The 22,404-nt window shown below is 49.6% G+C and overlaps 2 protein-coding genes across 4 annotated transcripts in view; one reads left to right on the top strand and one right to left on the bottom strand.

The window, feature by feature from the left end:
• SLC4A3 (solute carrier family 4 member 3) overlaps nt 1-2,585 on the bottom strand; it is a 34,605-nt gene extending 32,020 nt beyond the window's left edge. For 2 of the 3 annotated variants that reach the window (XM_054069365.1, XM_054069366.1), the window contains exon 1: nt 2,440-2,582. The gene's annotated coding sequence lies outside the window, so the exon portion shown is untranslated. Of the gene's footprint in view, nt 1-2,439 lie in introns of all 3 variants that reach the window. The other variant, XM_054069367.1, reaches the window with a different exon arrangement.
• Nucleotides 2,586-2,702: 117 nt separating this feature from the next.
• On the top strand, nt 2,703-22,341 carry STK11IP (serine/threonine kinase 11 interacting protein). Its single transcript, XM_054069369.1, has 24 exons — nt 2,703-2,904; nt 2,997-3,199; nt 5,259-5,333; nt 5,640-5,735; nt 6,691-6,798; nt 7,006-7,077; nt 8,048-8,177; nt 8,362-8,465; nt 9,088-9,177; nt 10,212-10,253; nt 10,735-10,902; nt 11,204-11,285; nt 11,400-11,762; nt 11,943-12,133; nt 13,050-13,160; nt 13,949-14,144; nt 15,637-16,131; nt 16,657-16,772; nt 16,964-17,061; nt 17,250-17,428; nt 17,672-17,756; nt 18,241-18,323; nt 20,875-21,101; nt 21,427-22,341. The coding sequence occupies exons 1-24, from the start codon at nt 2,850-2,852 to the stop codon at nt 21,565-21,567; spliced, it is 3,510 nt and encodes a 1,169-aa protein (XP_053925344.1). The 5' UTR covers nt 2,703-2,849; the 3' UTR covers nt 21,568-22,341.
• The last annotated feature ends 63 nt before the right edge of the window (nt 22,342-22,404 follow it).

The following is a 22,404-nucleotide window of genomic DNA, read 5'->3' as shown; positions in this document are numbered from 1 at the left end:
TCCAATCCAAAACCTACAGGCTCTCCTGCCTTCTAGAGAAGGAAGAGCCCATGCCCTGGGAGCAGTGGTGCTCCCTGTCGGTGCATTAATTGATGGCTGGCCACTAGAGGCCACTTGGCCCTTACTCTGCGCAACCTGGTGCAACCTTTCAGAGAAAGGCTGGATAAACACCTCCTCGGATCTGGCCTGGCTTTTCTCTTTCCCACAACAGACGGAGTTCAGAGAAGAGCATCAACAAATTGCCAGTAGGCCAGAGGGATTAATTTAGAAGGAAAGGTTAGGAGCTAAATTTGCCTAGCGCGATATGGGATGACTAAGATAGGGAGGGGACAAGCCAGCAGTGTGGAAAGATCTCGAGGGTTTAAAACACGACTAAAGATTTTTTTTTCGGGCAGCCTTGCACAAAGAGACTTAGAAATGGGTTAAAATTTAAAAGAGAAAATTAATATCAGGGAGAATTCTGCTAATGAGCACCATGCTGAAGCGCCCAGCCTGCTGGCATCACTGCCTGGGCTACCATAGAACACCAGACAAAAGGGGAAAGAAAAAAAACAGTAAAGGAAACTGAATGAATGATACCTTCATCCTACTGTATCTCCTGGTTGTCGGGAGTACGTGATTCAGCATTCCCGCTAGAAGTCATTTTCAGTAATAGAAACATCATGCCAGCAGGCCAGATTCGAAGGGAGGCCAGAAAAATCCACTAACTGCCGACTGTGCGCACTCACACCTCCCCTCTCTCTCTGTAAGCACATCAGTAAACAGAACTGGCTCACCTAAATCACTGTACCTCATACTGACTATCTAGGCTAAACGAACGCTGAAAAGAGGCGAGCAGGCAAGCCCCTGCGATACTGGCAGCTACAGCATCTCCTACATGTTGCTAACAGGGACTCCCCTCAGGCATTCCCTGACCCCCCCAAACCCGCTTTACAGTGCCAGATCATGTCTTGCTGAGAAAAATGCTTCCAGCACACCTTAGAGGGGCAGAGGTGATAGGTTCATGCTGTTTCTTTGCCATAAAGGTGAGACAAGCAGGAGGGCTACAGCAGGCTGGTCCAGCTATGTGGCCAAGGGGCTGCCATCAGGCCACACATCTATCTCCTCAGCTCTTCCCTAATCCCCTGGCCCGGCCATCAGGCTGAGAATAATTTAGCTGTGGAGTGTCTAGACAAGGAGTGGATGTTAAGACACAGATAAAGCCATAGGGGCAAAGCTGGTTTGGGGATGGAGGAGGAGAGATTCTGGCTGATAGACACAGACGGGAAGAGCTCAAAAAGAAGGATTAGAGGCCTAAGCTTTTCCTGGGAAGATATACTGATGAGCCTATCCAGGAGAAGAGCAGGAGGGCTGCTGCTGCGTACACCAAAGCATTCGGATGCTGATGCTGCATACACCAGAGCATTCGGATGCTGCTGACAGTTAGAGCCTCAAAGCCAAGTGAAATGAGAGTGGGCTGCGCAGCCCCTACTTCTCCCTGGCCACAGCAGAGGAACGGGGGGACATGCATCAGGAGGAGAAGGCAACACCTAAGACAGTAAACACACAAAGTTTTCAGGCATGAAGAGTTTAACCTGTGGGTCTCTCTGCCACATGACTATGCTGAAACTGAGAATAGTGAAGTACTTTATACAGCTCAAATATTTCAATGAATCATATATCCTAAAAGGGTTCACAGTCATTCGCTCCTGAAGCACCTGCTCTATTCCCTGACTCCCTTCACAGGGCCTTTCACACAGGGACTGAACAGGATGGAGCTTGCATGACCAACAGACACATACACAAACACACAGGAACAAAATCCACTCTGGAACAAAGTGTGAGGACCAGACAGTGACAGGGAGACACCCTCAACTGGACGCATGGATAGCTCTGACAGACATACAGGCAGACACTGGGGATGCACTGCACCAGACACCACAGACTACGCCGAGACATGCCGTGCTGTGCAACCCATACGGTGCAGCATGCGGGACTGCACCATGCTGTGCTGCATCCAGCACCGGGCACTGTGCCGTGATGTGGTGCCATGCCCCGTGACCCAAGCCATGCACTCTGCCACACACCACGCAGTGCCCTGCCCTATGCCATACCCTGTACCCTATGCCACGCACTGCCATGCCCCGTGCCATGCCCCATGTCATGCCTTGTGCCCCACGTCACGCAGTGCCATGCCCCGTGCCCCGTGCCATGCCTTGTGCACCATGCCACGCACTGCCATGCCATGTGCCCCATGTAATGCCGCATGCCACGCACCCTACCTCACGCCACGCACTGCTATGCCCCATGCCATGCCCCGTGCCTCACAACACGCACCACCCTGCCCCGCCCTCTGCCCTGCCCCAGGCCGCCCCTGCCCCGCTCCCCACGCCGCACACGGTGCCGGGGCCGCGGTGCTGCCAGGCGGGCTCCCGGGCCCCGGCCCCGCCCGGCCCGTACCTCGCCCCGCCGGAGCAGGAGAATCGCCCGCCGCGCCGCAGCCCCGCACCGCGCTCCGCCCGACCCGTGGCGAGCCGCGGCGGGCGGCGCTGCGGGCCCGTCCTCCCGTCGGCCTGGCGCAGGGCCCGCCGCCCGTCCCGGGCCGCCCCCGCTTACCGGCGGGGCTGCGGGGCGGCGGCGCGGGGCGCGGGGCGCGGGCCCCGCCGGGCGGGAGGGGGACGCTGAGGCGGGCTCCATGGCAACCGGATGTGAGCGGCGGCGCTCTGGCCGCGCCCGCCGCCTCGCTGGTGCGGCGCGAAGCGCCATCTCTATGGTAACGCGGAAGTGAGAAGGGACGGCGGCGGCCGGGGAAGAGCCGAGCCGGGCCGGGCCAAGCGGGGCCTCACCTCCCTCCGCCTCCCTGCTCGGCGATGGCGGAGGAGGAGACGCTAGTGCGAGGCCTGGCGCGGCTGCTGCAGGACGTGGGTGAGCGTCGGCCGCCGCGGGCCGCAGCGAAGGCACTGCTGTGGGGCGGCGGCGGCGCTCACGGCCCGTCCTGTCCTTCCCTCTCCCCGCAGGGGACCTGGTCCTGGAGGGGTCCAGCACGCTGACGCTGCTCACCCCCACCCTGCAGCACCTCACGCGGGTCTTCGAGCAGCACCTGGGCTCCCGCAACCAAAACCGCGGCTTCGTGGCTCTGCCCTCGCACCCCGCCGAGACCGCCGCCATTCTCCAGGCACAGTTCCTCTTCGACGTCCTGCAGAAAACTCACTCCCTGAAGGTCCGGGGATGTCAGGGGCGCTGCGGGGCCAACCGGTGGAGGTGGCGGCACGGCTGCCTGCTTCAGATTGGCCTCTTTTGGTGCCTTTCACCCCATCTTATGTGCATGCTGTGTGCCAGGGGGGCTGTTGCGTGAACTCGCGATTCAGCGTGTAGCTACTTCCTCTTAGGAACAGACACGCAACTCCAGTGGGAAGTTTTTCCGAGTTAAAAAACAGGGGCGGCAGGGGTTAATTATGTTCTGACCTTCGTAAGGTATTGACATTGTCGGGGAAATTATTATTTCCGGAAATGCTTGAGCAATTCAGGCCCTATTTGGCAGCTGAGCACAGGTGAGTGCTCCCTTAGGGGTGATTGATCTGCACTTGGCAGCAGAGCCAGGGTGTTGGAGCAGAGCGGTAAGATGTTGTGTACACCCAGTACTCTGAGACATTCTGCATCTTATTTCTGAGTTTCATGTCGTCCTGCCTGGGCAGTGGTTCTGTTTGGTTTGTTTCATAGTATGGGACATTGCTAGCAACGCGTCCTTATTAGTTTAAAGGAGGCTGTAATAAAGATAAAAGTACAGAATCGCTAAAGAGATTCTTCAGAAGGCTTTGGGAAAGGTGGTATGTGTTACAAGGCTGCACATGATTATATTTGGCTCTGGGGCACTGCTAGGAGGGTAGTAGAGGTGAAATGGACCTGAAAGGGGAGGGAGAATTAGCAGTTGTTCTTAGGTTCCACAGTGGTGCTTAGGAGGTGGTGTGGCTAAGCACTATGGCCTGCAATGTCTTTAAAAGTGTTTTCCATATGAAACGTGTTGGAGATGTGATCTGAATGGTTTTGGGAGTGTTTTGCAGCAGTGTGCTTTGGGTGGAGATTGGAGTGAGCCTTAGAGCCTGTGGAGAAACATGGGTCCCTGGCAGAAGGGAGGGAGGGACGTGACAGGAGGATGTGTTGATGGGTGCTTGTGTTAACCAAAAAATGGGCTCTTTCTGTAATAAGGCTGTAAAGAAGAAGCCTGTACACATTGATGTGTGGTAACTGGTTTGCTTGGAGAAACTAATAATTTTTTTTTTTAGCCTAATCAGATGCTTGAGGCAGTGGAAGAAGAGGAGATGTTCAGGACACAGAGCAAGGATGGCATCTGGAATAAACTTTGCTAAAACTGATTATCAGAGCTTCCCAGTGCAAGCTTTCCCTACAAGTGGTCCTGTTCAACATGCTGCCTTAATACTGACAGGCAGTGGGCAGTGATTCATCACTGCCAGGGCTGAAATTGTGGAAGCAGTAGTGGTGACGAAGCCTTGGGATGTCTGTTCTGCACCTGATGAGTCATTTCTGTATGAACGTGGATGTTGCTGTCAGAAATGATCTCTCCGCTTGTTTTCTGGTGTCCGCAGTGGAAGCGTTAACTACTTATTACTCAATTTGTCTGAAACACTTTTTATACACTGTCCATAGAAAGCATAAGAAACTGGATTTAATTAGCTGCTTTGTGGTGCATGGACACAGCCTGACTACCCTATGGTGGAAGAGCCTGTGGCTGCGCTGCAGAATGCAGGGAGGGGGGATGCAGGTACTTTGGTCTAATCCTAACAGTATCTTGGAGACCAACTCTGTTTTCTGTTGTACCTGCTTGTGATTTGCCTTATTTAACCTGCACATGCACACCTCCCACCAGTGTGCTAGTTCAGCTCAGGTGCGTGATAAACCTAGGTCCAGCTGTTACATTTGTTTTTATTTAGTGGATTTGTTAATGGTGTCTGATGATGAATTCAGCTGTCAGACCTCCCTGTGGTTCTGAAAGTGGTGAAGCCACATTGGCAGGGGAGAAGAAAAGGAGCTTTATGGTCTGGCAGACCGTGGACCTGTGCTAGGTAACATGGTTTTCTCTTAGAGCTCTATTGAGCTATGGGACCAGGAGATGCTGCCAAAACTGTCATCAGGGAGAGCTTGCTAGTGAACACCTGAGTTGAAGGGGGGGCCTGTTCAAGGTGCTCCATTCGGTGTATCAGGAGGGTGGTATTGCAGCACAAGTTGAGCTCAATATGAGACTTCTTTTCTGATTTCTCTAGCTCATTCATGTTCCAAACTGTGTTTTGCAATCTGCTGTGAAAATCTTCCCTTTCAAGTCCCTCCGGCATCTGGAAGTAAGTATAGGAGACTTCATTTGGGTCTTGCTGTTTGGCTTTTCTTGACTTAGTTTTGTGGTTGCAGAATGCCTCTACTCCTAAAAACTGAGTAGGCTGTTGTGGCTTCCCTGGAAGGCTAAGTCTAAACTCCCGCAACACTTGCTTAGAGTGAAGCTTGGATATGAGCAAAGGCTGGAATGTTAGGGTGGAAGGCTCCAGCAGGCAAATGGGAGATCCTTAGCAGAGATGGACCTGGGATGGCAGCTGCTCTTACAGTGTAATATTTTAATGTATGTTGTCCTTACTTTCTCATCACTGCTGCAGCTGAGGTGTGTCCCTCCACACTGCCTCCGGGGACTGCGATTTGTCTATTCTCAGCTGGAATCTCTGACCTGCTGCAAATGCATCAGTACGCTGGAGGTAAGTGTCTCTACACAACACCTGGGGAAAATGGCTAGAGAAAGGCTGTCTTGATCCTACAGCCTTTCACACAGGGAGGATGTAGGAGACAGTGTTAATCTTTATCAGTCCATGGCTGATCAGTTGCATATGGCTTTTTCTCCCTTCCCCATTCTGGGGTCCTACTGACTCAAACAGTGATGAGGTATTCCCATGATGGATACACACGTGCTCTGTAGTCTCCTTTTTAGCTGCTTAAGATTTTCTAGCTTTGGCTAGTGTTTGTATCATCTAGGTCTGACTGCTCTGTCTGACTGTTTCCAGATTCAAAGGATTGCATCTGTTTGAGGTTTATTCCTTGTATCTCAGCAGCCTTACAGTAGAGCTGATTGTCAGAGAGAGTGCTGTGCCCCAGTGTCTTACCTGCACTGATGCCCAGGAGGTTTCTGAGACATGAAGGCGAGCTCCGGCCAAAGAAAACTGAGTAGTGTGGGCTGTGCTGGCTGCGGGGCTCTGGGTTTCTGTCTGTGGCATAGAAGCAGCCGCCTGCTGGGCAACAGGGGCTGCTGGCAGGGGGTATTTTGAACACTGCTTTTGCCTGCTGGAGCACAAACTGTTTAGGCAGGGCATATGTATCTCAGTTCTGCTTTGATGAAGGCCTTAAAAAGGTTTTGTTGGCATGAATCTTTGTCCTTAGTGTTCAATGCCTAGGAATTGTAACATATTACGTTAACTATTGTTACTTGAGTGTAGGAAGAAAAAGCATCTCCCCTTCCTTGAAAATATCTAGCCATGGAATTCCCACCATCTCCAAATACTTGAATCGGTGACATGAAAGTCATTGCCGCTTAGGCAAGACAGGGTCTGTAAAGCACAATATGCCAGCCTTGTTCTAAACTAGATGTTCTCTTGTGTTCATCTGCTGTTACTGTAACAGCTAGTACTCACCAAGAAATTGCTTCATACTTCTTCCTAGGAAATCATTTCAGCATGTGGTGGAGATCTGAGCTGTGCTCTCCCATGGTTGGAACTGCATACTGTGAACTTTAGCTATAACTCCATCACTACCTTGGATGACTCACTGGTGAGTGGGGCACCCTTCCTGCGTGACTGAAGAGAAGAGAGGAGATGACACAGCCAAAAGCTGGGCGCTCCTTCACTGATGCTGCAAGATCTAGGAGGGAGGGGATGAGCAGTATCAATTTTGCTGGTCTGTCCCAGCATGACAGGGTTTTGATGCTGCAATGGAGACATTTGTGGGATCTTATCTAGCATTTTTTTTGTCCTTCAGCAATTACTGAATGCTCTGAGAATCTTGGATTTAAGTCACAACAAGATCCAGGATTGTGAGCACTATTTAACAGTGAGTATTTTGGGCTGAGCACTGGGATTTCCTCATATGGAAAGGACACTGCTCAAGTTCTGTGATCATTGACCATGTGTTTGCTAGGTGAAGTATAACAAAAGAAACTGGAGATATGGCCCAGCAGGCATGTGACTTAGAGCTAGTGCTCGCAGCCTTGGAACTGCTGTCCTGTGTGTGCAGCTCCTGCGCCACTGAGGCAGAGAAGGCAGTGTGCCTTATCTGCTCCAAGACAGGGAAGTTAGCTGTGTGTATCACTTGGCACTCCAATGTGGCTGAGTGATAAACACAGTGATGCATGCAGTGTATACTGTTCATACAGTTGAATATGCAATGTGCACTTCATTTTGGCTGAGACTTCGCTGTAACCTGTGTAGCAGGTAGGAGTTACCTAGCCAGGCATGGGACTGTAGAGACTTGCTGTTTGGTTTGTTCAGGTTGCCAGTAGCACTTCCTTCTCACTCTTGGAAATTTCCTGTCAGTTACTGTAGAAAGGTGGTAGGCCATCACAGGGGCGTGTGCATCTCTGGGGCAAGGAAATCTGTCCTGGGCTAGATCTGCTGCTTTTTTGGGAAGCTGTGAAACAGGTGTTCATGGAGTTGGTGGGGCTCACAATGTATCATTCCCCATCATCCTTGCAAAAGTAAGAAAGGGCTTCATTTGGTAGGACGTTCCTTTTGCTGAGGCAAGGGATCCAGTCCATTCCTGTGCTTAGTTGAAGTTGACAGGGAGGAGAAAGCTGCACCTAGCAAATTCTGTAAAGCATTAGATCATGCTGAGTGCCTCTAGACAGACCATTCCAAGTGAGAACCTCAAAGTCTTGCTGTGGAAATAGTCTTAAGAAACTCACTTGTTGGTTGACCTTGGTGGGATGGAAAAAATTGTAAGGGCTAGTGCCCTGTCTTGAGTTCAGGGTCAGGCTTTGATATAAGGTCCTATTTGATCCAGTGCTGCTTTTCTCTCTGAACAGACCCTTACAGAACTAGAGTACCTCAATCTGGCTTATAACTTCCTGTCCAAGGTGCCAAATGTTGGCATCTTCAGCCGATCCAAGCTGGTGACTCTCATCCTGCGCAACAATGAGCTTGACAGCATTAATGGTGAGCCTGCAAGGGAGGAGCATTTTTGCATTTGAGACTTTTCTCTCTTCCTTGAGGAGAAAGAGAACTTGAAATCTTGGGCACAACTGTTTTCACTAGGGTTCAATTTTGGGGGAGAGGGGTAGGTAGAATGTTCCAAAGTTATATCTTCTGGCATACTGATGGCTTCTTGATTTGTTTGCAGGGGTTGAACAGCTAGTGAATCTGCGGCACCTGGATGTGGCCTATAACCTGCTGCTGGAACATGCCCAGTTGGCACCATTGTCGACTCTGCACTATGTAAAAAAAGTAAGCAGAAAGCCTTACGGGTTGGTGGGTTAGAGATGTGGTCAGGGAATGCGAGGTGGAGACTGTGCAGTTAGAAGAGAGTTTCGAAAGATTAATTCGACTCTTGAGCATTTAATTTTAGTGCAGGAAGCCGACAGGGGAGACCTAGAGAGACACCTGTATTTCAACCCTTGGTCAGCTAAGCTTTTTGCATATATTCATCCCGACCTCCTTCCTCCCCATTTCTGTTTTTAACACTGTCTAGTTCAGCGAAGATCCTCCCTTAATCCTATTGTGCTTTTGTGTATTCAGAGAAGACTGAAGGAGGATAACTGCAGCCACTATAGTGCTTGTGAGGGAAGATAGCATGCAAATGACTGTTGTCTCAACACTTCTCAGTCAGTATTGAAAAAGATCTTGATGATTTAGGAGCATGAGTAGGAAGTACTTTAGTTTCCTTCTTTGAAATTTGGTGAACAAATTTCAGGAAGCATTGTAAAATCTTAATCCTCTTCTGGCTTGATTCTCATTCCACTGCAAGGATATTTTCTGAGGCAGAGAGAAAGCCTGGAAACTGCAGACTGACTAGGTTGGGGTATAGAATATTGCTTCTAATAACAATTTCTTTATCTCCTCCACCCAGCTGCATTTAGAGGGAAACCCATTATGGTTCCATCAAAACCACCGATCTGCAACCCTTGCACATCTCTCTCCCAGGGCAGCATCCTACAATGTGAGTATTAGCCAGAAGCCTTCTGCCCCCACTGTTGGAGCTCTAGGGTGTTCTGACTCTAGAGGGGGAACAATTTCCGAAACCTGAAAATTTATTCCAGTGGTATAATAGCAGTGATTGTTTTGTAGGGTTTTTTTCAGGTAGAGTGGCTTATCCTTAGATTTTTATGTGGCATGCTGGCCAGGGCAGACAGGGTTGAATGCTGATCTCAGGTTTGCAAGACCTCAGATGTTAATGCATCTTCACTGTCTACTTCATCGGTTTTGTTCACTGATGGTCCCAAACTTTGCTGCTGCTCGATAGTGACTGTGTAGCTGGACTTTGCAAAGAAGGAACTCGCCTTCTTGGCTGACCTTGCCTAATTACATACTTCTTTGGCAGCGGTAGCCACCTCTTTCTTTCTCTCCATCACTCTGCTTTCAATGTCATTACTGTTTCTCTTGCACTGTTGTGCTTAGGTCAATTCTCGGTAGTTAGATTTTAAATAAAGAAGCCAGCAAAGACAGTGTTCTGACATGTAGTGAAGTAAACATGTTTGCTGAGGGTCAGAGATGTTCTGGAGCTAGTCAGCCGTTCATATTAGTGGCAGATGGCTGGGTTAATTGTCTTCATACTGCATCTTGGAACAATCTTTCACTGAGCTCAAGTTACAGGAAGCTAGGTACACTCAGGCTAGAAGTAGGGTACAAGCTTTGAGGTGAAAATGAGTACCTCTCAAAACAAGTTGTGAATTGTTGCAGAATAATCTATTGTATGTCTCCCGTGAACTGTATTGGATATGTTTCTTGGAGGCATAAAGCCTGTAAGCAGGAAAATCAGAATGGTCCCTTCTGGTCTTATATGCTATTAGGTCAAATAGCTACAATTAAAAGTGATGGATGGGCAGGAAGAGCATTGTTTCTGGTAGTCTTTACAGTTTTGTGCCAGGGATCCCAATTCTAGAGTGGATTGAAGGGGAATAGGAGTCAGCAGATGTTGTCCTGAGTATGTGCCAGCCAAATGGAATCTGACTGCAAATGGATCTCTAATTACAGTTTCTCTTGGATGGGGTGCCACTCTCTTCCTCAGACCTAATGGTAAGTACAACTGCTGTAAACTGATCTTACTGGCTTTGGGAACTCTGACAGATTTTTGCATTGTCATGTGCCCCATTAAATCTGTATGGGCTGCCGTGACTTGTTGACACAGTTTGTTTTGGCTCAGTCCATTCTGATTCCTTGTACAAGTTGGGATTGGCCAGTGTAATTTGTTCTGTCCTATGGAGCCTTGTATAATTTGGAGCCTTGCCGGTTTCCTCTTCAGGTACTTGACACTTGAATTACATGTCAACAAAACAAACAGTTACCAGTTTCTCATCTGCTGTTTTTAAGAAAGGCAGAGATTGAGTTAAATTGGAGTGGGCATGATAAACATTCCAGTCAGCCAGGCAGGATCTGTTTTCACCAGATGGTGAAAGTTTGGGGTGAGGGGCAGGGAAGTTGTCAGCGTGAGTTGTGGCTTGGTTACCTTTTCTCCCCTTTACACTCAGCAGGCAGCGTTCTCTTCTTTTGGCTTTAGCACCTTCCTAGACTTGTGAAAAGTGTTTCACAGTCCATCCACACCTCTACCTCGGAGAAAACTGCACTGGACCGCAGTGCTCTGGACAGTTCCTGTGCTGCAGATTTCAGCGACAGTCAGTCCCCAGCGGAGAATGTGGCTGTCAGACTCCCTCGAAAGAAAAGCAAGGTCTGGGACTAAGAGAGCTTCTTAACCATGTAGTTGGCATGTTGGATGAAGGGGCTGTCTCCACGTGAAAGCCTCGTGCAGTGGGATGTGGCCTTGTACTGACTCCGTGGCAGTGAGCCTCTTCGCTGCTGTTTGTTAGGAAGGAGCTAGCCTTAATGTCAGTCTTGATGTACTGAGACAAGTGTTTCATGATGTGCTTCTGCACTGTAACCATATGAACCCTTCAGTTTGGCAGAGCCGTTCATCAGATTGTTTCGGTTGTTCTGGTGCCTCCTGACTATTCTTATCCTGTTTGTTCCAGGGAAAAGTCAAAGTGCGCAGAGCGAGCATTTCAGAGCCCAGTGACACAGAACATGAGCCCCAGGCTTTATCTCTCTCTGCTGGTGAGGCTTGTCTTCCTCCTCAGTATCGTAGCAGCTGAACTGCCCACAGTCAGAGGAGTGCTCTGGGTGAGTGTTCTGAAGTATTTTCGTACTTCCCAAGTTTTCTGTCTGCAGGCCTAGTTCTCCAGCATCAGAAGGAGATTAAACGCTTGGACAGCTTCAGAGATCGCTTTGGTATTGACTGGCTGCAGTACAAGAGACACCTGGAGGAGAATGACGAAGTACCCATCATCTGCCATAGCCATTCTGCCAATGAGATCACAGGCAGACCTGCTGCAGTGGACTTGCAGAGTGAGAGCTCTGACCCAGAGCAAGGAAAACCCCAAGTATCCCAGAAAGAGTCCTCTCCTCCTTTGGATGATACTGAGAAGGAGGAAGAGCCTGAAGTACAGCGGGATGAACCTGTGGAAGGAGAACGAGGAGAAGAGGAGGCAGATGAGTTAATGCTGAGGGAGGAAGAAGAGGAGAAGCCAGAAGGTAAACAAGTCTTTTCGCTGCTGTGTATGACGACTTGGCTGACGATAGAATAGATGGATCAATGTGATACCTCTGAAGCTTTATCCTGCTGTCTGGTATTGTGGGGATTCAAAGGTCTTGGGCTAAGCAGGCCTGAAGGCCTGCTGCATATACTGACCTGAACTATGTCTTGTTCGGCAGTGGACCTTTGCCAGCCAGTGCTCGTGAGCCAGATAGAAGGTGAAGGGGACCCAGAGCCAGACTGGATCTTCCTGCGAGTCACAGCTAAGCATGTGATTGAAGTGGAACTGAAGGCTGCCAGAGTCCTACACAAGCTGGAGCTGAAATGCCTGCAGAAAGTGGAGACCTCTGAGATGAACTGGAGGAGGATGGTGAGTTATGCCTCTATGCGAGCCTTTGGCTTCACTTGCTTCCTGTGTGGGCCAGCATTCTGGATTTGGGCTTCTGTCAGAGTGGCCTGCAGATCTTTTTCTATCTCCTGCAAAGCCTGATTGATTGATCATCTCTTTCACCCAATGCATGCATATCTAACAGCATCTGTATTGCTCAGAGTACCTGTGATAATGAAGCAGAAGGCAGCACCAATCCTGTTCCAAAGCTGGAGTTAGAAAGACAATGGCTGGACTTGTTCCAGTGTGCAGGAATGAGACTTCTCAAGAAGAACTTAAATGAAATGGAGACTTCCTTCTCATGTGTTCGTCACTGGGATACCAGCTTGGCCTTGGAGGAGTGCTTGTGGGTTGTACTTTTTCTTAGACAGTGCAGCACTGAGTGATGTTTAGAAAGCTACTAGTAGCTCAGTGGACGATTTTCCATCCAGTGTAGGTGCATGCTTTGGCACTACCAGTTGTTTTGCTTTTGTGATTCTTTAGAAAGGTAGTTTTGAAAGCTCCTTTTCCTTGTTGTAGGATTTTAACATTCAATGTATGTACAGGTGTGTTCACAGGCTTTTCTAATACTATTCTCCCCAAATGCTCCAATTAATTTTTTTCTGCCTGCCTTGTACCTCTTGAATGTTTGTGGCTTGATACTTTTGTGAAAAGGTGTTTTGTTTGAAATGCTTTTTTCTGGGCCTTGAAACTTACTGTTGCCCTTAGCACTCATGACCTATTTATTTTTTTATGTCCACTGACTGGGCCCTCAAATGCTATCAGCTCTGAATGGCTGGTCAAGGCTTACCAAATTAAGTGCTTGTATGGCCACATTTCAGCCAGTTGCAGACAAGTGTAGTCTGTACACTGGGTGCTGCGCCCTCTTTCTAGAAGTGTTGTTTTCTGTCTTCTTCAGGACCTGGAGCGAGTTTTCCCTGTTCTCACATTGCACTTCAGTTACATTCGCAAGGACCGGCAGAAGCGCAAATATGTGGTGCTTGATGACTGCCCGGAGCAGTGCCTACAGGTAGGGTAGGCTACAGAGGGAAGCTTGGGGAGGGGGACAGTGTTACTGGAAGACACTGAATTTTTCCAGCTGGCACAGGGCCCCTGTCCTCAAAGCATGCGGATATCTGCTGCCTTGTGACAGCCCATCTGACTTGTAAACTCAGTATTTATCCCATTGCACAAACGACCTGCGGAGGGCCCTGTGAGCATGGCCACGGGCAGTGGAGCTCCTGTAGTACAAACAGTGCTTTCAAGGAGAAAGCTTTGCAGTTCATGGGGGGGAAAACTTAGTCAGATTAGTGATTCTTACCTGTTGTGCATGTGCAACATGTTTCCTGGGTGTTGAGTCATGCACTAGCCTGTACTTAGCCCTCTGGACAGTGAGAGGGTCAGTGATGTGGCAGTTCAGGTCTGCACAGCTGCTGTAGTGTCTCTGGTCTCAAATCCAAGTGTTTTTCTCGAGGTACTGTTGTTTAAATACATTTAAACAAGTTGTAACAGAGAAGGCGCAAATGGAAGGGACCTTTGAGACCAGAGTTCCAGGGAGAGGCTGTCAATATGTAGACACAAGACATAGACCTGCAAAAAGAGGTTTGCTTGTTCTTCTACAGTGAAGCTCTGTGCCCCTGGTGAGCCTTGTGCAAACTAGCTGTGGTTCTGTGTTAGCTGGGAAGTGACCCTGCACCCTTGCTCTCTGAAATGCTGTAATGAGGCATGCAAGGAGACTTGCTGATGTCAGAGGATTGCTTTTATTAGGATGATTATAGCTGCCTGATAGCACTCTTTTCCCTGTGCTGCTACTTCTAGTGTGTCCTTGAGGTGTTGTCCCCAGCTGTTGAGGAGAATCGGCGAAATCGGGACCAGGAAAAGGCATCCATGAAGCTTCAGTGCCTGAAATGCAAGCAGGAGTTTTCACAGTCCCTGGCTCCTTGTCATCAAGGTCCCTCTCCTTCAGAGTTTGGAGACACCAAAATTCTGGAGACCCTAATTGCCTCATATCAAGGTAGGATGTAATGCCCAGAAGAAGGATGCTTGCTAATGATCAGGCAAACTGCCAAAATGGCAGCTGTGGTGCAGAGCATGGGATGTGTAGGAGAAGATGATGCCTTGGCTGTACTGCAATTAAAACCTGTTGTGGGATGGACTCTCAACCTGTCCCGCTTGGACTGGGAAGAGCCTGCCTTGTTCACTAGGAGAAGTAAGCTACTGTTTTAAGGTTAAGCAAACAGCACCCCTGGTGTGGGTGCCTGGGGTCTGGGAGAACACTGGATCACTGAAAACTGCAGATGGTCCCTAGAAATCTGAAGTCGAGGAGAGGCCATAAAGGTCATATCTCTCCCATCCTGCTGAAACTGGTCAGTTCTGCCACAGAAAATAATTTGCTCTAGAGGGCTTTTGCTAAAAAAGGCTTCTGGGGAATCTTTTTCAAGTATTTCACAGGTAAAACTCTGGCTGTTAGAACTGTAACCCTACCTAAGTTTCCCTGGCTGTCATCTTAAGCACGCACTTGCTTCCATTATGGAGAATGGTTTATCCTTTTCTTTGTTCTTGAGGGCCACTGTTCTTCCACCATGACTAGTCCTGTCTTCTGTCCTCTAGACTGAATAAGCTCAACTTCAAGTCCCTAGATAATCTGTTTGTCAACCGTATCTCATACAATGCAGTTACTCTTACTGGTCTCCTTTGTACTCTTAGCTCACAATTTTTTTGAGTGTCTGAAACTAGATGTGGTGTTTTGGCTGAGGCATGGCTAGTGCTTGAATAGGCATCTTCTGATTGCTGAGTTTTTAAAAGCTCAGTTTATATTTGAAGGGGGGAATGGCCAGCTTTAGGTTGGAAGATGTTGCTTGTTTGACGAAGCATACTGAGATCGAAGAACTGCAGTGAGGGCAGAGTTGCTGTCCTGGCTGCAGCATTTTCTTCCACTCCAGAACACCTTTTTCCTCACCCCTGGGTAGTGAGAGTCCCAGGATCCCATTGGGAGTCTGTCATGGTGTGGGTGAAGGGAGCATCAGGAATTGCAGCCAGAAAGGATGAGGATAGCTGGAGAAGGGACATGACATGTTTGTGGTTTTGCTGGCTTGAGGGTTAAACCAAGCTGGGAATGAAAGTGGCTAAGGAAGGTTGGATTGACTGGTCAGTCTGAAGCTTGGGCTTCAAAATCTGTGTAAGTACTTGTGGACATGAAGTAGAGGAAAGGCGTGAGCCAAAGCCATGATGTAGTTTCAGTTGCAACTACAGCACACACTGATCACCCTGAATCTAGATAGAGCTTTTTCAGGGGGATGTTGGCACTGATCCAGAATTTCTCAGTGCTTTGTGAGAGGTATGTAGGATATGGTTCTGAACGGAGTTGCTCAACAAGCTCCTCAAGTTGAACTTATAACTATTGTCTTCTTTGAAAGGGATGGTTTCTGATTTTGGCGAGGTAGAAGTAAAATCTTGTTGGAGGAGAGCTATTATATTTTTCCTTTGTTTGTGACAATCTTCCACAGATGCTGCAGTAGCTGGTGAGGCCATAGCCTGTCCCAGTTGTTCCAGTGACCATGTGGTTATTCTGCCTTCAGAGGTGTGCTCCAGCACGCCTTTGCCACCTGGCCCTGACAGCACAAGTGAGGACCTGTCAGACTCTGTCCTGGAGGGAGGCAGCCAGCAGGAGAGCCCTGAGGAAGCGCCTGTCATGGCCAGTGAGAGTGGGAAGTTCTACATCGGCGGGGAGGACAGCTCAGAGATTGATACCAGCAACAGCACCAGAACCCCAGAGCTGAGTAGTGAGCATGATGGCGCTCTCCATTCCAACTCGCGCAGTACAGATGGGGGCTGTGGGAAGAAGGAGCTGGGCATGAAGAGCCAGTACTTGTCCCTCAGCCACACAGACACGAACAGGGGCAGCTTGACAGGGAGCTACCATTACAGCATTTCTCGTGGGCCTACTCCTTCCCAGCTCTCTTTGAACTCCGAGTCTGAGGAAACATGGAATCTCAGTCCCTGTGAGTATGTAGGAGCTGTGCAGGGTTTAGGTGTGTGCACAGTTTGGTGTTTGGCTTTATCACTGGTGCTTGCAGGGTGCGCTGCCTCATGTTTTATGGGGAAGGGAGGTCATCAAGCACAAGCAGCAGTGACCATGGTTCTCATGTGCAGAGTGTTTCATTCTCCTCTCTGTTCAGTCCGCATGCTTGAAGGTAGGGAAAACTCAGTCAGCTCCTAATTGCTAGTATTGCTCAGAATCTGACTGATAAGATCTTGTCTTGGGAGCTGCACTGCTCAGTCAGACACGCAGGATTCCTGTGGCACCAGTGAGCTGCCAGCTGGAGTGCTGGAGTCTCCTCATGTCTCCATATTGAGACCTGTGACCTGGAAAGCATTGGCTTTGGTGCTTCGTCTTGAGACACTTGATGGAAGTAGGTGTGCAGAGAGGGTGACATTGCCATTGCCATGCCCTGGTGCCAGTCTGCATGTTTGGCCAGCATCTGGTCAGTGGACAGAGTGCCAGTCCTACCCTTTGTTCTCCTCAGCGGTAAATAGCATCCTGAACACGAGGGACTTCTGTTCTGTGGATCACCGCTTGAAGCTGTATCTGGATATGGAGGTTTTTGAGGAGAACACTGAGGAGTTCCGGTGCTTCCTCAAGGTGAGCTCCTGCAGTACAACTCCTACAGCTCCTTGGCTGTCCTTCCAGCCACACTGCAAGTTCTGCTCTGGGGTAGCATCCCAAAAGCTGTGAGGTGTGAAGGGAGCTGAAGTGTGTTTGAACCAGTCCTTTCCATGAGTGGGCTGGCAAGAGGCAGGCCAGTGCTGTGACCCACCTTCTCTGTGCGCTAGGTGGTCATGGTGAAGTTTGGCCGACAAGGAGAGTTCCTCTCAATCCTGGTTGTCTCTGATCTCAAGATTTATGTGCTGGAAGTCACTGGGTTTATCAGGTGAGGAGAATGGTAGCAAGTGTGATCCTGTAGCAAGGCTGCGAGTGCTGGGTAGTGCCAGCCTTTGCTAGCCTTGCCCTGGAGATGTGACAGGCAAAGGCTCTTCTGTCAAAGCCCCCTGCTGCAATGTGGTGTGAGAGAGGAAATGGGGCAGCCTGCTGCAGCTGAGGGCTGTGCTCTGTGATTAGGGGACAACCTGCAGACTGGCTGAAGAAGAAAGACTCTCACTACCTGTCTGATATTTCCCATCTGGAAGTGGGACTCTGCCACCAGAGCTTGCGAATGGAGTTTGAAAACCCGAAAGCCTCCTACAATCTGCTGATCCGGAACCAAAGCTGCTGTGACCAGTTCCTGCAGACCTTGACATGTAAGAGTAAAGCTGTAGCGGGGGTGGGAGCTGGGGAGAGGATTTCAAAGATTTGGTCTTGGAGAGCTACTGGGAGAGCTGTAGTTGGATGTAGGTTGGAAACTCGCCTTTTGCCAGCTCCGAAAAAATTCTGGGGAGAAGCCCACTGACATAATAACTTCCAATGCCTCTCTGTAGACTAGAGAACTATCCTGAGCTTCTGTGCACTGCAATAAAAGATGTCTACCTTCTTCCCCTCTTTAGATCTCATGCAAGAGCTGCCTGCTAAGCACAGGAGTCAGGTGAAGGAAATCCCCACTGTGGAGATGAACCCACAACATTTGCTATGGTAAGAATAGCCTCTGAGAGCTGGAGTTTTGGTTAAAGGATGTCTGCTCATCCAGCAGTGCCTGGGAAATGTAGTGCTAAAAACAAGGCAGAACAGGAGGAGGCACCACTGGAGTGGCAGCCAGGCCTCCATTACAGTTTTAAGTCTGTAGTGGTTCAGGTGCTTGCTGCACAGGGAGCAAGCAGTCAAAGGGGTGTCATGGGCTGAGCTAGGCTGAGCAACTCCATCTGTCTTGGAGGAGCCTGAGCAGAATGTAGTGGAGGGAGGAAAACAGAGAGACATAGAGTTGCCTCCTCCCTTGCCAGAAACATTCAGTTCCTAGGTGGCAAGAGCGGGCAGAGGTAAGAGAGAGGAATTTTGCAACATCTGGAAGAGATGGGTCCTGCCTATCCTCAAGGAGACAGTGAACAGTAGCTAGCTCACAGCAAGCCTAGACTGGAAACAGAGCAATTCCTTGATCAGCCTGCTGTTGTATCTCTTCCAGGCCTCTGCTGGACTCCAAGACCACAGATTCTGCAGCTGCAAATGACACTTGTTTCTTCTACCTGCTGGCCTATCTGATCCAAGGTACAGAGGATCTCGATGGCCAGGTGTCCCACACCTTGTGCTGTCTGCTTATATGCTTCTGTTTTCAGCATACGGGGTGTGAGAGCAGAGCTGGGCCATTGCAGCAGAGATTGAGCAGTGGCGTGGGTGAGGGCTGTTTTTTTTTTGCCTAGTGCTGGGACATGTAGGGTGACAGCATGCATCTTCACAGCATTCTGCTTCAGAAACTGTCAGCCTCTGGCCTGGACAGGCGCACACTCTCCTGGGTAGAAAACTGGTTGGATGGCCGGGCCCAGAGAGTGGTGGTCAATGGAGTTAACTCCAGCTGGAGGCCAGTTACAAGTGGGGTTCCTCAGGGCTCGGTACTGGCTCCAGCCCTGTTCAATGTCTTTATCAATGACCTGGATGAAGGCATTGAGTGCACCCTTAGCAAGTTTGCAGATGACGCTAAGCTGGGTAGAAGCGTGGATCTGATGGAGGGTAGGGAGACTCTGCAAACGGACCGAACAGGCTGGACCACTGGGCTGAGACCAATGGCATGAGGTTTAACAAGGCCAAATGCCGGGTCCTGCACTTGAGGCATAACAACCCTATGCAGTGCTACAGACCAGGAGAAGTCTGGCTAGAAAGCTGCCTAGAGGAGAAGGATCGGGGGGTGTTGGTTGACAGCCGACTGAACATGAGCCAGCAGTGTGCCCAGGTGGCCAAGAAGGCCAACGGCATCTTGGCTTGTATCAGAAACAGCGTGACCAGCAGGTCCAGGGAGGTTATTCTCCCTCTGTACTCAGCACTGGTGAGGACACACCTCAAATATTGTGTTCAGTTCTGGGCCCCCCACCACAAGAAGTGTGTCCAGAGGAGAGCAACAAAGCTGGTAAGGGGGCTGGAGAGCAAGTCTTATGAGGAGTGGCTGAAAGAGCTGGGGTTGTTTAGCCTGGAGAAGAGGAGGCTGAGCAGAGACCTTATTGCTCTCTACAACTACCTGAAAGGAGGTTGTGGAGAGGAGAGAGCTGGCCTTTTCTCCCAAGTGACAGGGGACAGGACAAGGGGGAATGGCCTCAAGCTCCGCCAAGGGAGGTTCAGGCTGGACATCAGGAAAAAAAATTTCATGGAAAGGGTCATTGGGAGGTGGAATAGGCTGCCCAGGGAGGTGGTTGAGTCACTTTCCCTGGAGGTGTTTAAGGGACAGGTAGACAAGGTGGTGAGGGGCATGGTTTAGGGATTGTTAGGAATGGTTGGACTCAATGACCCAGTGGGTCCCTTCTAACCTAGTGATTCTATGATTCCTGTATATCCATTGAGTCTCTCAGCCCTTTTTGATGTGGAAGTCCAGGCTCTAGGGACCAGATGGTGACAACTCATGTTGCCTTCTGAGAAGCTGGAAATGATCTCAGGGCTGGATAGTTGCTCTGAGCTAGGGGAAGGCTGAGAGGTTATTCACATAGCTGGTTTGTGTGAGGAGCTGAAAGGTTCCTCAGTTTGGGAAGACAGAAGCAGGTGTCCGGAACTTGAGATGGTAAGACAAGAGCAGCCTGCTGGAGCCTACCAAGTTCTGTTCCAGGGCCAAATGTGCTAAACCTGGGATTTGAGTCTTCAGTGAACTATTCCACTGTTGCTTAGCTTGGGACACTGAAAAAAATCAACCCAGCTGTTAGTCACATTCTAACCAATTTGTTACTGCTCTTGCATCCTCCTTCGCCATTGGCCGTTGGGGAGGTATGCAAGAACAAGAATGAAAAAGAATCCGTGGGAAGCATGTTCAGTGTTCTCCTCAAGCTGAACAAACCGCCTGTGGGAGGGAGAACTTAAAGTGCGTTTTTCTTACTCTACAGTTTTTCTCCTTTTTTAGAGCATGGTGGACATAGTTCCAGCTGAGGCCTCATTGCCAAGTATACAGGACTAAATATTCCATGTCTGATGTTCCTACTAATTCTCAAGAGCAAGATGTGACAAGAAAAGCAACATGTTGCTGTAGTAACTTGTGATCCCCTGTGACCTCAGCCAGTCCTAAATAGTGGTTCCCTATTTCTGTGCATCTGACTTATTCCCGACTTCTAGTGCTTTTGCATCTGTATCAGCTGGAGATATTTGTGGTCTCTACAGTTTATCAAAACTGCTTCACTTCCTGCCATACTTATGACACATCCCAGCTCGGTATTAAACTTTGCATGTGCTGTCTATTCCAGCCATCAGATATCTGCAGCCAGAAGAATTCAGACCAAAAAAAGGCAGCCTTTTTGCTAAAGCCGACGACTTTTAACTAAGGAATAGTAACATGTTGTTTAAGAGGTCACAGGACTCAAATGTCTTTTACCACCTCACGTGAGGACATAGGCTGAACAAGGCTTGTTGAGTGGTGGGCTTTCATATGCATATTCCTGCAATGAGCTGATCAAGACAGCCACATTTAGCTGCCCTGGTCCCCATCTTTAGTCAAGAAGCTAGATAAGGCTGTTCACCCCATTATTGTTGCTGGAAAAGATTTCCCTAAGGGAAGCATGCAAAGCAAAACTGGTTCTGTGGTGACTCAGGCTCTCAGCAAAGCCTCTTCTATTCCCTCATGTCCTTTTAGGGGCATCTGCTTTCCCTGTGACCCTGCTGAGTACCCGAAGCATGCTGTTTCTGTTGGAGGAGAATCATCAGTGGCAGGTGCAGCCCTCCTTGGATGCAGACCACGAGGCAAAAACGCCTCCTAGGAGCAACATCCAGCTGAAAGAGAAGCAGCCGATCAGCAGCATTAGCAATGTCATAACCTATCGCCTCTGTCCTTGTGACATCAAGCTGATGCTTTACGATGAGGTAACCAGGAGGTGGTCTTGGGGCACACAAGATGCTGGAGGCTGGATTGTGCTTAGATCCAGTTCCTGCCAAGAATATCTTGGGGCTGTCATCTCCCATCCTAGCCTAGAGCCTTGCACCACAGAGGCAGGGGAGCACGGCAAGTTGCTGCTGTACAGAAGTCATGCAGGGACACTTCCACTGGCTGGCAATAGAGACAGAAGAGGATGTAACTTAGGAACTGGGAGGAGCTGGCAGTTGCACTGGGGAATAGCAACTTCGGGCTGATCAGTGCCTTTGAGGCTAGGCCCTGCTCATTCACTTCCCTCTCTTTCCTCCCTCTCAGGTGCTGAAGGTGGAGAGCACTTGGCACATCCGCACAGAGTGCCCTGAGCTCCTGGTGGAGCTGGTGGAGTGGATCCGTGCGCCCTGGGAGGAGATGTTCTCAATAGAGCTACGAAAGGCTGTATATGAGGGACTGGAGTGAGCTTGCGGGATGTAGGCAGGCGGGACTTGGTGTCAAGAGTGCTGCTGTACTGGCAATGGTGCACAAGAGTCTCCCATCTGACCTTGCTGTCCTGTGCCCTCTGCTTTCTACTCTGCTCTTGCCCCTAGCCCATTTTGGTGAGGACGAGGGGAGCACATGATGGTCCAGACTTCACAGGAGAAGGTGGAGGGCGTTCCCTGTAATACTGCGTAAGGTACAAAGAATTTTGACTTGGCAGTGTCTGCTATTCTCCTTCAGGGTCTTACAGAGCGTCACTGGAGGAAGAAGGGAGGCAGGCCCAGAGAATGCTCAATGGGACATACGGTGGTACTGGGCAAATGGCAGACCCAGAGGCAGCTGGGTGCTGTGGTCTTTCTAGCAGATGTGTCTGTTGCCTTCCCAGCTGTCTCAGAACAGCTGCCATTATCTGCTGCTGGTTGTTTTTTTCTCTTTTCCTCCCTCTTTTCCACGGCTTCCCTAAAGCTGCCTGCTTCAAACAGGAGGCTGATGCACAAGGGGATGAGGCACATTGTACTAAGAACCCCACAGAGAACCCTTACCTGCGTGCCTGGTGGGGCACGGCTCAGTCGGCTGCTGTAGTCTTTTTTCACTGTCACTGGGGAGGAAGGAGCTGTCAGGCTCATAGCACAGAAATGTGTTGCTCATCGCTTAGGGGTCAGGGCCCTGGTGGACATTGGCAGGTAAAAGTGAGGCTTCAGCTTTTCTGAGCAGTCCAGAGGCAAGAATCTATTTTAACAGTTTTACTATTTTCTATTGTAATAAAAGCTTATATTTATTGAATTGTGACGTTTTTCTTGTTTCATCCTCTTGCGTTGT

Source organism: Cuculus canorus, chromosome 6 (genome assembly GCF_017976375.1).
Source record: "Cuculus canorus isolate bCucCan1 chromosome 6, bCucCan1.pri, whole genome shotgun sequence".
NCBI lineage: Eukaryota > Metazoa > Chordata > Aves > Cuculiformes > Cuculidae > Cuculus > Cuculus canorus.
Note: the sequence above shows the minus strand (reverse complement) of the source record. Positions and strands in the feature narration are given on the sequence as shown.